Here is an 18,933-nt window from a genome sequence, read left to right on the forward strand (position 1 = left end):
GAGTCACCGTTTCTGGAGGTGTTCAAGAACCGTGTGGATGTGGTACTAAGGGACATGTGTTAGTGGGGAAAATAGTGGTGGTGGGTGGATGGTTGGATTACGTGATCTCAGAGGTCTTCCCCTACCTTGGTGATTCTATGATGGAAGGAAATCTGAGCAATTCAAGCTTTTCCCATTGGAGACGGAAAAAATGTTGAAGAAAGCTGGTGGTAGAGCCTGGGTTATGGTCTGTTAATGGAAAAGCATGGACTCCAGTAAATCCAGCATTGTGGTGGAGCTATTTCAATAGTTGCATCCTGCTGGAGGAGCCACTGTCTGACCATGTTTGTCTCTGTCTTAAGAAATGAAGGGGTTCAGTTTTAGATGGGCTCACAACCACTCTGATAGTCTCCTGATGGCAGCTTCGCAAAGGTGTTTTGGCAGAGGGGTGAGAATGTGTAATGATCAGTGTTTTCCCATGAACAATGATGTTTTAAAACAGGAAGCCTTCTAGATTCTTCTAACAGAAATATATAAATTGGTATGAATGACCTGTCAAAAGAGGTGTGAGCTTGGTGAGGCGTGAAAGCAACAGAAGAAATGGCAAACAGCAGACACAGGTGGTGACAAGTGGTGCTGTTTCTAACTGACTAAATTGAGAAATCAGTTATTTTGGACAAGGCTGGGGCAGAGCTTTGCTGGGGGAAAATGCTCTATTCTAACAGCAGGAGGCCAGCAGCATGAGCGTAGTGTGTATGGGATCTGTTAGGTCATGGCCTGAACCGCTGATTGAACAGCTGGGGAAAAGAGTGGACAGCCCTGGGAGCACAGGTGAAGGCAATTCAGCTGTGTGACCAGAAGGGGTGGAGCCTGGCTGCACCTGACTGCCACCGGGGAAGGATCTCTGGTTAGGAATCCCTTCTTCCCTTCTTTATAGTTTTCCCTGTAAGCCTAGATCTTCAGAGGTGGATGAATGCTTTTTCTTTCTCTTTGTAACATCTTTTCATTACATGACTCCCTTTGTCGTTACACCTATTCCATTGTGTTGATCATTTTGATTGTTACGTTTGTGCGACTTCTATTAACCAACAGGGCTGTAACGGCAATGATAAAAGCCCATTTCCAATGATGCAGAGACACATCCCGATGTGAGCTCATAATCGCCAACAAGGAAGAAGCCCTGAAGAGCCTGTGTGTCAAAATCGACTTGAAATCACACTTGAAATCCGTAGGGAGCAGGCTTTGAGCAAGAAGCGATTTGCACTGGCATACGATCCTTACAATCCGGAGAAGGAAGAGGTTCTGCAGCGTAGCCGGACACAGCACAGCCGGGGGTGGGAATTACCGCCCTGCTGGCTGCTTCCCACCGCTCGCTGTGCCGTGCAGCGGGGCCAGCTCGCTCCCTGCCCTCGGGCTTTCGTGGTGAGTACCCGCCGATCTCCTGCGGCTGTGTGCGAGGAACAGGGGTGGCTGGGGATGCCGGGGGCTCCGCAGCGTGGTGCGGTGCGGGTGGTATGGACGGTGAGTGGACGTGGAGCTGAGAGATGTGAGTGCTCCCGCTTGCTCTTCTAAGGACCGGTATGGCGCTCCGGGTGTTGCCAAGAGCATGGGAATAGTGATGCGTCATTTTTGCAGTTCGTGGGCTGAAAGATGCATAGCTGTTAAAGTTGGTTGGGAAGTTGCGACCGACAGCAGTACAGCTCTGACAGAGTGGCTGTTAGTAACGTGGCTGTGGGGAAAGAGGTGCAGGTGGGGTGAGTACAGCTTAAAGAAAGATTTGCTCTCTGCTCGCTCTGTCTCACAAGCTTCCATGATAGGATGGGCATGTGACAGAAAGGGATTTCTTGTGACCCACAAGTGGGCATGTGACAGAAAGGGACTTCTTGTGACCCACAAGAACTGTGCTGCTTCCTCATTGTGCATCCCGTGGTTATGCTGGATAGGAGCAATGACATGTTAGTGACTTTATCAGGTATCAAAGCAAAGAGACAGGTGACTGTTACTGAAGAGGTGCTTTCCTGTGGGCACAGCACTTCTTTTTGGGCTTATAAAGGCTTCTGTAACTTGCATCGACAGGACCTAAGGGGAAGGCATGGAGTCGGGGGGGGGAGGGCATCTGGGGTTTAGGGACAGGGTCTGCACCAGAGGGCAGTGGGCATGGAACAGACTGTCCAGGGCAGTAGGCACAGCACTAAGCTGATGGGGTTCAAGGAGTATTTGGATACCACTCTTAGATCTTTGATCTGATTTTGGGTGACTTCCGTGTGAACCACGAGTTGGATTCATTGATCATAGAATCCTTAGAGTTGGAAGGGACTTCTAAAAGCCACCTAGTCCAACTGCCCTGTAATAAGTTGGTTGTTATGGATCTCTTCTAACTCAGGATATTCTGTGATTCTATAATTTTTCTCTGTTTTGATGGTTTTTGCATGTTTTTATGTATATTTGAACATCTTCGGGACATGCTCAAGTATATCACAGTGCTCTATCACATGGCAGATGCATTATTCATTGAGCTTGCTGATGATGTAGGTGTCTTGTTTCTGGTTTTTTGATTTTTCACAACTTGGTATTACCATACAAACATTCTTATAGACCAAAACTGGGTTTTTTAACAGAGTGCGTTTAAAATGCAAAGTATGCTTACACAGAGCAAGTACTTCTGTGATAACATAGAAACTGTAAAGCATTTTCTGTTTCTCTTGCATGTTATGAAAATCTGACAGAAGTTGCAACTTGTGTTCTTGATAAAAGGCACTTCCAAGAAATATCAGCTAGTTTTGCAGACATTAGCAAGTGTACATGATACATGTTGCAGAGAGATTTATTTATGTGAAATTATGTTTACATGACACCAGCTGCAGTTCCAGGCAGATCCACAGTTCAGTTGTATTGTGGCATTATTACCTGATGGAAGGTAGTAGGAGCAAGTCAAAAGCTGTCTGCTAAGGAAAGCTTGCCTCTCTTCCTCCTTGGAAATATGTTTGTGCATAGGAGGTACTATATGCCACGTGGGTTCCCAGGTTCATGTAATTGGAGGTGTTAATGTATGCCTTGATCTCGTGAGCTGTCCGGGACAGCTGACATGTCACGCTCTTAGTCATACTGCTGGGCATGCTTCACAAGCTCCGCTCTCAGCACAGTGCTACAACATGCTTGGATAGATAACATGTTAATGGATAGAACATAGCTGTGAGCATACTTGTGCAGCAAAATCATTGCCTGTGAAGGTCTGAAGGGAGATGCCAACTTTCTCCTTCTGGTAACTTTCTGCCATGACTGATTTTTTTTATTATTATTTTTTTTATATATATATATTTTTTGGGGGGGGACGGACCTTTCTACACAATTAGATGCAGTGGATCTTTTAGCTGCTCATGTCAGTCCCTGGGCTGCAAGCACCAGCCTTTCAGAAGCACATCCGTTTTTAATGTTTTGTTTTACATGTGCCAGTTCATCTGAGAGCAAATGCTAAATGAGAGAATAAACTGCTCTTTTCATTTCTGTCTGTAAATGTGGACCTTTGAGGAACAGTCCAGAAAATTAACACCTCTATAGGTTTCACACAGCATTTTTTTTCCACCTTGACTTCAGCTCTATCTCTGCTGTGTGACAGGACGTGGAAAACTTGTCATCCACCCTAGTAAGTTTATTTTCCTTAAATGACAAAGCAACGGTTACTGTTCACACCAGAAGCTGATCTATTATTAAGTCATACATCTCTCATTATCTTTCTTCAGGCGAAGAAGATGCTTTCTTCCAAAATGACTTTCCAAGCCCTGGTTTTGAGTCTGGCTTGTGTTGTGCTTGGAAAGGCAAAAGGTAAGTTGAATTTCCTTAAATCTGCCTATAGATGTTTGGAGAGTTGGTTTCTGACTCCTAAGACTTCACTGGTCAGAGTCAAGAGCAAAAAGACATAAAATATAGATCACTGATGCCATTTGACAAACATCAGACAGCTGAGGCAAGGGCTTGGATCTGGCAAGTGTAACACAAGGTCTTCTGGATTAGCATTTGGAGACTGGGATGTGCAGTGTCCCATATCTATGGCACTTGTTGGGAACCTTTGTTCACTAGAGTTCAGAGTTTCCCGTACTGCATCCTCTCCCCTGGAACAAACTTTGAATCTGTTTCTTTCAGTCTCTCTCACATACACCACAATCTCTGAAGATATGTAGTCTAGAAATTGCCTTTAGCTAGATTTGCCCTTCGGTTCTTTGAGAATGGATTTGCATGTACTTCCTTTATCCATTTAATCTTCCCCTGGATTTTAGGAAGTAGAAATTGTTCATGACTCCACTGAGACTGGGAAGGCATAAGTTGGTGTAATAAAACTGAGGTGAGAGTGTACAGGGATGGGTACAAAAATAGATACGTCTTCTATTTAGTTTGGATGGAGCCTGATCTTCATCTGGTGTAAATCAGCATAACTGGATCTCTGGGATGATGCAGGAGGAGGAATTCTGGGCAGAGAAAGCCCACATGAGAATAATGCTTTAGCTGATGGCATTGTTAAGTCTGTGGGTAATCCTGGGCTTAGAATAGTGTCATGCTTCTGCATGCTTGAACTGTTTGCTCATTTCACTATTTCATGTTGTTTCAGTGGTTACGCAGACCGAGCGAAGAGTGGTGAAGGTGGGCGACAGCGTGACTCTCAGTTGTGCCCTGACAGAGCCCAAGGATGTCGTGCAAGTTACATGGCAGAAAGACAATGTAAAATCACAAGATAACATAGCTACATACAGCAAGACAGCAGGATTAAAGATTCAGAAACCCTATCAAGACCGGATAAATTTCACTAGCCTGATGCTCAACAACACAAGCATCACCTTCTGGAGCACAAGAGTAAATGACACAGGGTGCTACTTGTGCTTGTTCAACACCTTCCCTTTAGGCTCCTTTTCAGGACGTTCTTGTCTTGGAGTCTATGGTGAGATTCTCTGCAAGGATATGTCTCCAGTAGGAGGAGTGGGGTTTTCTCATCCACAGAATTTCCTTGAGAGGACATAGAAACCTCAGTGGTAGGAGTATCCCTTGGTGGGGAATAGTTTAGAAGTAAAGCTTTGTTGCTGTGAGAAGGCTTTCTGGTGTTGTATTCAGGCCTGTCATGGTGGCTTTGATGCTAGGCTGTCTTTGCTTGCTATTCTGTGAGCAACAGCTTAAAAAATGAGGAGTGGAATCTTTGTAAGCCCTAAGCAGTCCCGTCCGGGATGTGAGTAGGCCAATACTACTGCAACTTCCTTTGTGTGTTGGTTACATCCCCAGCACTGCAAGCTGCCCCAGGGCATTAGCAGACAAGAGAACAGAAAAGGCAAAATTATTTTTCTTAACAAATCATTTCCAAATCTGGATTTTCAGGTAAGATGAAACCATTGGGGTATATCACTTCAGTGTAAGAGAGGGAGCATTGAGTACTGGGGGTGATGGCCCAATAGTGTTACGGTGTCGTGGGGCAGTGTGAGAACCCTGCAAGCCTTGCTCTGATTGATAATGATTCATCTGCTATTACTGCTGCTGGTCAGGTGCTTTTTGTGGTGATGGTTTGTCTTGTTTGTGTCTCGGAAGGTCTCAATGCATCTATCCACTACAATGTTTCTGAAGGTCATCTGATAGCCACCTGTAGTGCTGTCGGCCTCCCAGAACCCACCATCAGCTGGAACAGTGCATTCAATTATACTCCTACACAGGAGAAGTTCAAATATGATAATGGGGTCGTGTCCATCACCAGTCAAGTGAAGGTCTATGACTTTCAGAACAGCAGCAAAGAGGACTTGACCTGCAGAGTGAGCAACGAGAATGAAGAAATGGAATTGCCCATAAGTATGAAAAAAAGTAGGTGACTGAGATAAGGCCTTTGTTAGCATTCCCTTGGCCTCTGCGTTTTGTGTGGTTGGATAGGAGTCTGCTGGGAAAGAGAGTGAAATGACTGTGTGCCAGAGGAGGAGGGAGCCCTACTCTGCACTGTGGGTGGCTTAATAAACATTGAAGTTCTGAAATTAATAACAAATTCACTATCAGCAATGATTAATCAGATGTTTCAGTTAAACTTATTACAGATTTTGTTGATACTGCACCTGGGTAACCTGTGCATTATGTTTTAGCTTCTCTGACACTTTTGCTAAGAGATGTGTGTATTGCAGTAATGATCGAGGAGGAATGATACTCCCAGGCAGACTGGAAGGAGGTCAGTTGAAGATGTTTATAGTGATGTTACAGGGAAATACTAAATGAAGCAATGCAACTTCTGAATACTTGGTAGCACTGGTTTACTTTTCTTCCAACATTGCATTCTACTGGAAAGATTTCAGCTCCAGCTCTATGGGTGGCAAGTAGGAACACGAAAAGCTTAAGTGCCAGCCTCATTTCACAGAGGAGTGCGAATATAAGTGTTTTAAAGTCCACGTATGCCTAAATCCAGAGCCTCAAAGGGAAGATCACTTTTCTGCTTTGGAAATTAGAAAAACAGGAAGGGCAGACTAGGACTGTGGGTTAGTTCCCGTATTACATGCTTGAGATAAGAGTGTTATATGGAAAATAGTGAGGGGTAGCATACAAATAACTTCTAAAACTTTCTCTCTGAAATTACAAAAGGACATCAGTCCTTAATTCTGAGTGACGCTAATTGCAAAACAGTAATAAATTCTGCATTGTGTCTTGAGTGCAGTTATTTTGTTTTGGCCTTTTAAAAATGTGTACCTCTGGAAGCAGGAAACAGATCTTGCTGTTATTCCTCACTGGGAGAGTGAAAAGCCCAGCAATAGGGTGTTGATTTAGCAATCTTTCACAGCTTAGAGAAGGAGATATTCAAAAGAATAGCTCAGCCTAGCTGTTTTAAAAGATTTGATGTTTTTCACTTGATTGGAATAACTTCAGTAAGTTTTCTCGCTGTTATCACTGAGCACTGAATTTGGGCTGTGTGTTATTACTTTGATTAATGACAATCAGATCATGTGGCTGACACCTAACCATAGAGGGGCGTTTACACTAGAATGTTGTTTAGAACTTCTCGCAGGTATTAAAACACATCCGCCTTCTTGTCTGAATGTAAGTTTATTCTTTGCAGCAGTGTTTTATGTTCAGTAGTGAAAGAAATATCATTTCTTTTACTAACTAAGCCTCAGATTCTGGATGAGCAAAAGAACTCTTTAGGAAGTGTTAGGGCATGAAATTCTACTTGTATATGTATCCCAACTATCATATTGACGTTTTCTGGAAAGCAATGGGCAAGCATATTCTTCTTTGAAGATAAACATACTCTCTTCTGAGCAATTGCTACTTGAGTATAGTTTAGCCACAGCCTTTGCAAAATCTTAATTGAGAACTGTTGTCATGAAATAGGTATTTCTCTTGCCTTTTTCTTCTCATTTTCTTGGGTAAATTAGCTTTGTTTCTTGTTTGTTTTCTGCATTTTTTTTTTAATTTTTATTTATTTTATTTTGTTGTTCTTTGCAGAAGAGGGATTCAGGTTCTTGGGGCTGGCTATTGCAGCGACTCTATCACTTGTCATCTTGGTCCTGGTTCTCACTGCACTGTGTTGGAGGAAGAAGATATGTAAGAGGAGCTGAAATGGTGAGTTATTGGTGTGGAAACCAGTGTTTTTCACAAAGCCATAATAAGGTCTTGCTGTCAGCAGGGAAGACTGAAACTTTGCTGAGCTATTGTTATGGAGAATGGGTGGTCATATTGCCAGACTTTATGATGTGTTTACTGTTTAATTGAATTTGCCTCAGTTGCTTGTAATTTCAAGAGCTGTTTGGCACTGTTGCCACTGAGGAACAATACAGGACTATAAGTTAGGAGGGGAGGATATGGGCAAAGTGAGATGCACTGTCTGTGTTTCACTTTCTAATGGAAGTCTTTTCAAACGCGTTTCAGTTTTCTTCGTTGTTTTAGAGGGACAACAAAGAATTGAGTCTTGTCTGCTGAGAGAATTTTTGGCAGGACACTGATGAGAAACCAGCTCATGAAGAGTTTTGTACTCTCAAGGCATGGCCATCTTCTAGTCACAGCACCCTGACACATTTTAAGACACAATGTGGAATGATGCTCAAACTTGGTGTGTGAATCTGATTCCTAATGCTGAACAAAGAAGATACAGCTGTGCCTGTAGGTGTGATTACCTGACAATGAAACAACTCTAGGCATTACTACTAGTAATAGGATAGCAAGGGAGAAGTAACCGAAAGGGGAGAAAAGACTTGAAAAATCTCATGAACTTGATGGTCATTGCTAATTTCGCTTTTGCATCACTGGATCAGAATGCTGTGCTTGGCTTTAGATTCTATGAGTATGCTTAGAAATGCTTTCAGAAGCCAGCAGACATTAACTCAGCTCATTCTGGAACATTTAGACATGTGCTTCATGATGATAATGTGATATGAGTTAAAGAGGTGTTTCCAGGAATATCAGACCTGTGTATTGTGAACCTGAACCTATGGTGCTCATAGTGAGGAGGGGGTGACGTAGTAGATCCCCTACTACCAGGGACACAAAACTACTTTGAGGAAAAAAGAGAAATGAATGCTTTGTAGACCCCTGGTATGACTTCCTAGTTATACATGGTGCTTGAGATCTACGTCACTCCTATAAACAATTACAAAGAGAAAATTTTCTGACCAGCCTGGAAATGAAAGGACAAAGAGTTGGTTCTATATTTTGGTTCTGCTTTCAAGGCATCAGAAAAGAGAAAATGGGATGGTTGTGGGAAAGATGTTTCTCTGTTCTAAAATACCCCTTCCAAGCACCAATGAGCTTGTATCAAGCAGACCTAGGAGGAGACACCCTGAGTCAGGGTGACTTGACAGAGATCTGTGGTCACCCTCTGGAGTGGTTCAGGGAGGGATGGGGCACAGGGACCAGTGTGCCGTCTAAGGCCACCTTGTTACATACATGCACCCTTATGCTGTGGCTACAGCAGGTGGCTGAAGCAGGAGTGTATCAGTGAAACATATCTTAGTTGGACCAGGTTGGTTGTGTTTTGATGAAGCTGAAGTTGCTAACTTACCTCCTAGTGGGATTTTGGCCCCTGGATATTAGTAGTTCCCTTTGTGGTTCCAGAGGTGACGTATAAGGGGACCTTTACAGTAAGCAGTATGGTTAACTTCACCATAGGTTCCCAATGCCCTATACCATCTGTTGTGCATCAGAGGGGAAACTTCAGCAGCATTTAGCAATGGATCTGAGCTGGTATTAGGGTTTATCAGCTGCAGCAAGATTTGAGATCTACATCTGATGGTGTTCCTTCTCATTTATGATGGGTTTGGTTAACTCTAGTGCCAGGATGTGACAGTGCAGTTGGAAATCATACCTTCTGTTCTTTTAATGTACTGTGCTTTGTTTAGAGTGTAACCACTCACAGCTACCAGGTTGTAATGAGGGAATACCTTTGGTATCCTTACCTTGGCTCTCACTTCAGACCCTGGTCTGTTTTTGCACAGGCTTATTTTTTTTTTTTTTTCCTCTGGTGGGCTATGAGGTCTGTGCATGTTCTTTAAAGCACAAAGATGTGTGTGAAAGAGAGTAGCATCTTACAGGTAGTAACTTCTATCCTCTATTATCCTGAGATTGTGTTGGAATGAGGAACTTCTGAACATGCTTCTAGTAATAGCCTTGCAGAGAGCTAAAGTAGCCCTGTCTGGAGGATGCCAGCATCTGAGACTGTTCTGTGGGGCTTCAATGCTTCTTTTCATTCTGCACTAGCTAAAAAACAGTTTTATCAAGATGTTTTTTTTTCTTTTCACTAGAACACTGACTTTTTATCTGTGTGGCTGGGGACTCTGTCGAAGTTTCTCCTTTCTCTTTCTGCTGTCCCATCCCTCAGACACTTGCCTTAGATACCACTTACAAAGTGCATATGTGTTTTGGTTCTCTGCAGAAAGACCCAAATGAAACCTCTTCACAAAGCCTTTGTGTTTCCAAGTTAATGACTTTTTGACAGACAGTGAGGGGCTTTGTGGTAAGAATCAATGCCAGAGCATTGGAAAGCTTGCATCTTCACCATTGGTTGGCTAAGCACAGAGGCAAACTAGATGTGCTGTTACTCCATGGAGGGCAAAGAGCAGGATGCGGTCAGTCATCTTTCTGCAGATGGAATTTTGCTCACACTAATGGTTTGTCATTACTACACCTCTGTTTAAAAAAAAAAAAAAACCCAAAAAAAAAAAACCTGCACCTTTTCCTAATTGACTTACCTCACTGTAGAGTTAACTGTAAAGCAGTGCAGTTAACAAACCAGCTCACTGGACTGAAGCAAAATAAAGGCTCTTAGATGCAGTAAATTCCTGCGGCTCACCTACCTCATACATGTGTCGACCTGTATGCTTTCCTCAGCATCCACTTGTTTTTCCAAGACCTGCAGGATGCTCATGTTTCAGTCCGGCCAGCTGAGGCTTTACAGTCAGTTCTCAGGAGCCAGCAGTCTCTGGGTGTATTAAATTCCATACAAAGGGTTCTCTGGAGATTTGTGGCTTTCTGAGGGAAAGTCTGTTTCACATATGCACATGGATACCAGAATTGTTGTTTTTTTCTTTTAGTACTGGTATCCATGTTGGAAAATTTAAGCTCCATTGGGTGACAAATGCATGTTTTGCCACGTACGGAGTTTTAGGAATGGTCAAGCAGTGTATTTGTGTTTAAAAAGCCATAATAACAGGACAAGAATTCTTGGAGTTTGTTATTGAAATGTATGATGTGAGCAGATTAAGAGGACCTGGAAGAATAAAACATGAATGGTCATAAAAGAAGAGACTAGATCTAATTTAAAAACCTGTTCTGTAGGAAACTTTTGCATGGCAATGAGTTTCTCTGGTTTAGAAATTGAAACATTGAAGTTTTCCTTTCTGTGAAAATTTTATGTAACTTATATTTCATACAGCTATCTACTTTATTGAGTATTAAGTTCTGATTTTAAAAGTAGTACTGGTCCCCTCACTACAAGACAGGCATTGAGGTCCTGGAGTGTGTCCAGACAAGTGCAGTAAAGCTGAAGAGGGATCTGGAGCACAAGTCTAATGGGGGAGCTGGGATTGCTCGGTCTGGAGAAGAGGATGCTCAGGGGAGACCTCACTGGCTACTACAGCTACCTGAAAGGAGGTTGTGGTGAGGTGGGATTTGACCTCTTCTCTCAGGTAACAGTGACAGGACAAGAGTTAATGGCCTTAAGTTGTGCCAGGGGAAATTCAAGCTATATAATAGGAAACATTTCAGGAAGGGTGGTGAGACATACGCACAGGCTGCCCAGGTTGCTGGTGGTGTTGCCGTCTCTGGAGATATTCAGAACCTGTGGATGCAGCACAGAGGGACATGGTTAGGGGGCACAGTGGGTTCGTGGTTGGTACCAACCTTGGTAATTGATTCTATGATTCTGTGACAAACATTTGTCAGAGTACAGCTAACAGACTTTAAAGAGATGCTTAGGCTTGATATGCTTGGAATGTTACATGAGTACTATTTAAAAAAAAAAAAAAAAAAAAAAAGAAAACCCACAGTGAAAATATCTCTGAAGCACCAACTAGAAATTACTTGCTACCCTGAATAGGAACTAAAGGTACCTTGATTATTTTTTAATTTCTGGAGCTGCTGAAAATGATACAGATTTAGCCCTGTTATGCTTCAAGTAATATCTTTACTGGTCAGCTATAATACATAGTCAATAAAAAAATCAAATTTTAGGGGGCTGAAGGTGTCCCAGAAGTCTGGGAAATATGGAAGTGCTTGTATGGTAGATTCCAGTAATTCAGGAAACTTTACAGCCACAAGCACTTGTACAAATGTGCTATTTATTTTATTTTATTTTATTTTTTTTTTGCCGTGTTTCTGTTTACAACAAGGAGAATTATTTTTGGAGTATTCTCGAGTACTTATTCATTTTTGGGAAGGCTGTGTTTTTGGCTTAAGGCTACGTAGTTTCTCATCTGATTGGTATGACTTCTTGTTTGTTCCGTGTGCTTTGATTCACAGCTCTATATTTTTCTTTTTTTAAGAGTGGCAAACCTGATAGTTACAAACAACGTAGGAACAGGTTGGTCTTAGGAGGCTTCTCTGAATAGTTTTCCTGAAGTGAAAGCTGAATATTAGCCTTTCAGAGGGTGCGTAGCCAGCAATGCCCAGGGGAATGGTCTCTGGCTATTGTGGCGTTCTATGTGGGAGGTTACTCCAGAGTCACCTTGGTTCCCTCTCTTGTGGCTTCACTGTAAGTAAAGGATTCTATTTGCAGCCTCTTTCCTTTTCACTTCTTAACAGTAAATAAAAAGTACAAATAAAACAAAAATAAACCCACAAAACCACAGCTTAAAAATTACAACCAAAATACATCGTAATCAAGAAGACTTAAATAGCGTTAAGAGAAAAACAGAAAGTGCCTATACAAACACTCATCAGGAGAATGGTAATTTGGAGCTGCCCAGGAGGTTTCCCACACACACAAATATTTTACAGCAGAAGCAAAGGATGCCTTCTTGCAAAGGATGCAAAGGGTTTCATGACATAGCTCTTGTTCTATAAAAAGTCATTTTAAAATTGTTCTGTTTACAAAAGCGCAACCAGCAGTACCTTCCAGTCTGCTCCATACAGAGAGCAGAGTACAGCTGCTCTTTTAGAGCATCCCATCTTTTAATACCCCTAGCTTTCATCACTATGGGCAGGAGAACTGATGCTTTCTCTCTTTTCCTATCATGCTTTCCTACAATGTGTTCCTTTTGCTGCCTTCCATCATGGACAGCAGTGAGCAAGGAGATCCTTCAAAATCATCCTGCCTTACTGGAGGAGAGGTGCTTTAGGCATGTGCTGCTAAAAATGGCCCTCCCTCTGCAGAGGCCTTTGCTAGGTGTGACTATCAGAGTGTCTATTCCATGCACAGTATCTGCTTTTATTTCCCCATGAAATAATGTCCCAGTTCGTCCTTCTCTTTTCATGCAAACAATTGTGTATTGAGCGTAACCAGAGAATGGCTAGCATTTGAAAAGACTGATAAATAGCATTTCTGTGAAATGTCATCTGGCTGCTTCAACTTCTTGCGGAATGAACTGTAAATTCTTAAATGTTTTTTCCTTTAAAAAAAATACTTCAGCTGTGGGCTGTGTTATTGGACAAGGAGGTGGAAACAAAAACACAAAAAGCAAGGATGGCAGGGGTTTTATATTTCACATCTCAACCAAATTTATTTATTAGCTGTCATTTTTTACATAGGTTGCTATGTTGTCTTACCACTTGGCTAAATTATTTGTCACTGAAATGAGAGCAAATGGTAGGCCAGCCGTAAACCCAATGCGTTAACAACCAACCTGTTCCTTTAAAATTATATTGAGAATTATATTGGGGTTGAGTGGCTGGATGACTGTGAAGAGGAAATGAACCTGGGGTGTTGGTTGATGCTCAGTTGAAAGTGAGCCGATAGTGTGCTCAGGTGGCCAAGAAGGCCAACGGCGTCCTGGCCTGTATAAGAAATAGTGTGGCAAGCAGGAGCAGAGAGGTAATGATCCCTCTGTACTCAACACTGGCGAGGCCACATCTCAAGTACTGTGTTCAGTTTTGGTCTCCTCACTACAAGAAAGACATTGAGGCCCTGGAACATATCCAAAGAAGAGAAACAAAACTGGGATCTGGAGCACAAGTCTTACAAGAAACAGCTCAAGGAGCTGGGATTGTTTAGCCTGGAGAAGAGGAGGCTCAAGGGAGACCTCATCGCACTCTACAACTTCCTGAAGGGATTCTGTGATGAGGAGGGGCTTGGCCTCTTCTCCTAGGCATCAAACAGGACCCAAGGAAATGGCCACAAGTTGTGCCAGAGGAGGTTTAGATTAGATATAAGAAAGAACTTTTTCTCTCGGAGTGGTCAGGCACCTGAATGACTGCCCAGGGAGGTGCTGGAGTCACCATCCCCGGCAGTGTTCAAGAAGCATCTGGATGAGGAGCTACGAGATCTGGGTTAGTGGCATGTGGTAGCAACAGTGATAGGAGGGCAGTTGGACTAGATGATCTTGTAGGTCCTTTCCAACCTTGTGATTCTATGATATTTATAGGAAGTAGAAAATTCTTTTTTTTTTCCTTCTTCCAGTAAGTTGTTCCTATAATATGCAAATAGATTAATACTAGTCCTGGAAATCTGTCATGCTATACTCCCCGTGTCTTGCTTGAAGTTGCCTTCTTATTTATGGTCTTCTATTTAAACATGCAATAAAGCCTTGCATTCAGGTAGTCCATCCAAAAAGGGGTGTGGCAGTTCTCCATTTACTTTCAGGGTAGTGCAAGCAAATAAATCTCAAGCCATACTTATTCTGAACCTCTCTGGTTCATCCTTTTTCAGCTTTTCCTTTGTTTTCTAGGATTGCAGAAGATTTCCATTCATCTCCTGGATCATTACAGCCTAGCATCCCGAAGTCAACACTAAAGCAGAGACTTGCACAACTGGAAAGTAGCAGCAGTAAAAGGAAAATACGTCAAGACTAAAGTGCTGAGCTCTCTAGACAGCGTCTTCATTGCTGAAAGACTAGCACAGTATTTGATTTCTGATGTAAACACTACATCACAAGGAAGAGGACCAGAGGGAATGCTCAGTCCTCTCTTCTGCTGCCAGACAATATCTGCTCTGCTCATGCCATTCTTGGTACTGCTGGTCTGCAAATGTATTTGCCTTCTTCCCATGGAAGCTGTGAGCAATCTGGGGGTTCTCTTCCAGTGTGTAACTGCTCTCAGTAAAGAGCTGGGGGGATTATCTTACTAATAGCTTTCTGCAGTGTTATGTTTTGCAACTCAGTGACTCATTTTCTTTCTGTCATCTCCTTTTCTTCTTTCTTATTCAGCTAATGCAGCTCCTTCTCCTTGCTTGAAAGCATCAACAGCTGTATTTCTGAGCTACCTATAGAGAGAGATCTGCTGCTGGTGGTCTCAAACCACACCAAATCTGCTGAAATTATTGGTAAAAGGTCAGTAGGAGTCAGGTGACAGATTAGCGGTAATAGCAGCCATAATTGGGAAAGAAGTCTTTTCAGTAATTTATTTTATATGGCTTTCTTTCAAATCCTGTTTTGGTTTGTTTGTTAGTTATTTGATTATTTAATATGTAAATGAGAAGAATATTGAAACAAAGCTCAGTAGTGGAACTACTGTCATACCCTCCTTTCTGTCTGCTTTGCTGTTGGTCTCTCTCTGCCTTCTGATGCAGTGCTGTTAGTACCCCAGCCTTTTCCTTGCTTAGTTGCCAAAAGGCATGGTCTTGCCTTCTTGATCATCCTCGTGGTCACCTGATACACTGCTCCATCCCTTGTCTCCATCTATTCTTGTTGCTTGTATTTGAGCAAAGACAAATGGCTCTGTTGGCCAAATGCAATTATTCCATGCGTAGACTTTGTCACGTGAGATGTTACACCCCAAGCTAACCACGTTACAGCACTATGGATTTAATGGGATCAATGGAGAGTTTTACAGAAGCTGAATTTTCTACTTTGCCATGATTTTGATGGCAGGTGGAACTGGAGCCTCTCCAGTTGTTTTTTTTCTTTTTCCCTCTGATTGCCAACCCGTGGCTGATAGCTTTGGACTATCAACTGATTTTCTTTTCTATACATATTTTTAGTGGTGTTATGTGTCTCATGTGTATTGCTTAATTATTATCTATGCAAAGTTGCTTTCTTTTCTGATGTCCTGCTTTGTTTATTTGTCTTTACCAAAGAGAAGTGGAATAAAGAAATTTTGAAAGTAAGGCCACGTGGTTCTTATTTGTAAGTAGTACCTACAGTGTATATGGGCCTTTGTAAATAGAGCCAGAGTAGTGCTCAGGGTGAGAGAAGCACCATGAGTGAACTTTAACTATGTGAATAATTCCTTTGGAAAAGGCAGTAGTGGCTTGTTCCGTTGTGAAAGACCTATGACCTTTGGGTTGTGGAATTGTGAAGCCAAGTTTTTTACTGGCATGGCATAATGTTATGTTTTTTCTTCTCTTAAAGATGTGGTAGGGAAAAATCTTTGTTCCTGTCTCCCTAAAAAAACTCAGAGTTGTGAGGCTAATCCCAGGTTTTGCTGTAGAAGTGAGGGGCAGCAATTTATTACCTGTCTGAGCTCTGCCAGTTGGTGGAGTGGAAGAAGGCACTGATCTCCAGAGATTTGGAAATGCAATATGAATTCCCACTTCTGTTGTTCTTCTGCTCCTAGTGGCTTCAGAAGAGCTATCTGTCCAGAGCTACTATTTTCACTGCTGCAATACCTCACATGCAGTGAAGACAGTTGGTAGTTTCTCCTTCTGGGTGGTAATATGTCCCTGAGGCCAGACAGGTCACAGCCTGTTTCCTGGAAGGAGCGGAGTTTCCATGCGGAACAGCAGAAAGGCTGCACACTACAGACTGGGAGCTGCTGCCGGATCTGCTCAGGTGTTGCTTGACTCACCAGTTGGTCTGAGCTTTGCTCATAGTGTGGAGTAGGAACTAAGCAACTGGGGTTGCAGGGTTAAATGACCTTAAAGAAACTAGACTGGCCACCCTTCACAAAAGTTAACACATGCAGAACAGCAGCATTCACGAGGTAAACCCCAAGGTTGTGTGTGAAGTTGGTTTTGATGGCTGTTAGCCTGTTTCTCACAACCTGTGGAGACATTTGTTTTTATTCTGAAGCCACAATGAATTTCATTCCTACAGCTGTGTCCTTTCTTTGTCTGTTTTTGTCCCTGGAATGCTTAACGATGCTACTATTCTAAGTCTTCAATTGTGCTAACTGAAGGGACAGGAAGGAGCAGGCTGTTCTAAAGATAATGTCCGTGTGTTATTGCTGTGATGGAAACAGTAAAACCTTAGCGGGCAGAGCTTGGCTTCTGGGAAAAGAGTTTGTGAAAAGAAAGTCTCACTTCTATTGACAGTACTGGGCTTTTATTCTTCATTTTGTACTGCACTGGCCACCAGCTTTATGTCACGCCAGCTGCTCTGGCTGCCTCTGAAGGAGTGACTGTACACGTGTATTTTGCCTGTACCCTAACGTCATCTTTCGCTGATGCGTGAATTTTACTTCTGCCTAACATAGTTCCATTTTCCAAGTCTGAAAAACACACGTTCTAAATGCTTCCTTGCATCTTCCTCCCTGTACTGTCGTCCCATGTGCCGATTAATTTAAATGTCCCTTGCTTTGCAAGTGTGCTAGTAGCTGTCCTTCTACAAGGGTAACAAGATGTTATGCTGAACAGGAGGAAGTGCAGGATAATTATAGAAGCTAAGAGGATGTATGGTTGGGGTTTTTTTTTGTGTGTGTTTGTGTGTGTCTGGATTTCTTTTTCTTATGATAGGCTGAAGTTAGTAGGAAAATTGGCACTGGGAAAGAATGTGAATACTGAGCAGTGTTTAATGCTCAAAAGGGCTGTTGAGCTGAAAGAATGTGAATGTGAATTTCTAACATCATGTGTAGAGAGCAGTGTTCACTTTTTGCACATGGACAGGCAAGCTATGGCTGTCTCCTCTTAAGGACCTTGTGCCATTTTTTATTCTGAGTGAGACAAATTACTATTTCCAAGGCTCCAATCTCATGCAGTTCAGCTGAAAAACAGTCTTTTGCAGCTCTTTCTGTATAGGCAAACATGTAATGATACTCTGGTGTGTTGGAAGAAACTCACTTTGCTTGTTTTCCAGCACATTTGGAAGGTCTCTAGAGTAGTATCCGTTGCTGTGGTGTCTCTTAGCACCCAGCAACTCTACCTACGAGAAAGAAGCATGATCCCCTGGTCATGCAGCCCAAACTGCTAATCAGGGTTTCCTTAAGGAAATGGAGGAGCTGGATTTCCTTGCTAATTGCAGTTTAGTAAATCATTTCTGGAAGACAATGTATTTCAGTGTGGTAGTCTGATTAAGAAAAGGAAATGGGTATTTTCCACTGCTGACTTACAAGGGGAGTTAAGCAGCGCGGGTCACTTCTTATTGTGTGAAACATCTGCCAGGCAGGTTGCAGGCAGGCTGGGTGGAAGTGGAGGTGACTGTCCCCACCCTGGGCTGCTTGAGCATCCTTTCAGGACTCACAGAAAAGAAGATGTGCAACTGTGGGCCTGATGGAGCACTGTGACCTGTGCTCCACTGGGGAGGAAAAGGGAAGCACGCACTCTTAGCTATTGCACTGATGTTAAGCTTGATTAATAACAAGCAGCTGGGGATTTCTGCTAACTGATTTTTATTTAGGGTGACATACTGGCACAGTTCTGCCTTCCTTTACTGGCAGCATAGAAGATTAAAAAGTAAGTACAAAATCCTCTTTGTATGGTTTGTTTCCTTGCTGCACTCACCAACAGGGTGCCAGTGCTCTTTATGCCCTGCAGGCATATGCCAGGAAAATGTGCCAAGCTTTGATGGACACATTGCAGAGTATTTTCTCAGACATCTCAGAAGATAAAGCAATGAGAAATGCCTTGATGTGAGAGAAACTTGGCATACTTTGATGGCTGCCCTGAGCATCCCAGCAGGATGGGTTTTGCCTACAAGTGGCTGTAGCTCACTGTAGTTTTGTGGAAGGTGAGGTGATTCCTGTGTGTTCTCACCCAAAAACTCAGTTTAGCACAAAGCCAAGGTAGCAAAATCTGACCTCTTCCACGTAAAGCTTTCAAAGAAAGGAAGTGAGTGCTAAGTGGGGGGAGAACCACTGGCCTTAGCTGCTCTGTTCCTTCTGAAGTTTGTGATCTCAAGAGTCTCCAGACTGTGCTGTGCAGTATGAATCTGTGTAAGAAACTATATGTTGGATTTGGGCCGGATAAAACTCATTGCCAAGCTTGGTGCTTAAAAGTCAACATGGATTGTTAAGCAATTATTTTTGTCACGTAAGCAACAGTGTACAGGCCTCCCATCGACGGAAAAATCCGTGTTCCCACAGGAATGGGAGCTATGTTTCTGCCAGACAAAAATGCATTTTCCTCTTTCCTTTCCTATACAGTGGAACTTGTCAATCTGTTCAGTGCAAACAGTGGAAGGGCACAACTAGCCATAGAAAACAACAAGT

The 18,933-nt window shown here is 42.7% G+C and overlaps 1 protein-coding gene across 8 annotated transcripts; it reads left to right on the top strand.

The window, feature by feature from the left end:
• The first annotated feature begins 1,325 nt into the window (after nucleotides 1-1,325).
• Nucleotides 1,326-15,676, top strand: LOC107321499 (OX-2 membrane glycoprotein-like). 8 transcript variants are annotated; one of them, XM_015878513.3, is made up of 6 exons: nucleotides 1,326-1,525; nucleotides 3,720-3,801; nucleotides 4,583-4,909; nucleotides 5,545-5,811; nucleotides 7,432-7,548; nucleotides 14,301-15,676. In XM_015878513.3, exons 2-5 carry the CDS (start codon nucleotides 3,729-3,731, stop codon nucleotides 7,542-7,544), a joined length of 780 nt encoding a protein of 259 aa, XP_015733999.2. In that variant the 5' UTR covers nucleotides 1,326-1,525; nucleotides 3,720-3,728; the 3' UTR covers nucleotides 7,545-7,548; nucleotides 14,301-15,676. The 8 variants fall into 8 exon arrangements, with proteins under 8 accessions (XP_015733999.2, XP_085402967.1, XP_015733971.2 ...); XM_085546841.1 differs by having other exon boundaries at nucleotides 1,326-1,500; nucleotides 5,545-5,815; nucleotides 7,435-7,548; XM_015878485.3 differs by having other exon boundaries at nucleotides 1,326-1,500.
• Nucleotides 15,677-18,933: the final 3,257 nt, after the last annotated feature.

The sequence above is a fragment of the Coturnix japonica genome, chromosome 1 (genome assembly GCF_054131305.1).
Source record: "Coturnix japonica strain WE chromosome 1, WE-NBRP24, whole genome shotgun sequence".
Taxonomy (NCBI): Eukaryota; Metazoa; Chordata; class Aves; order Galliformes; family Phasianidae; genus Coturnix; species Coturnix japonica.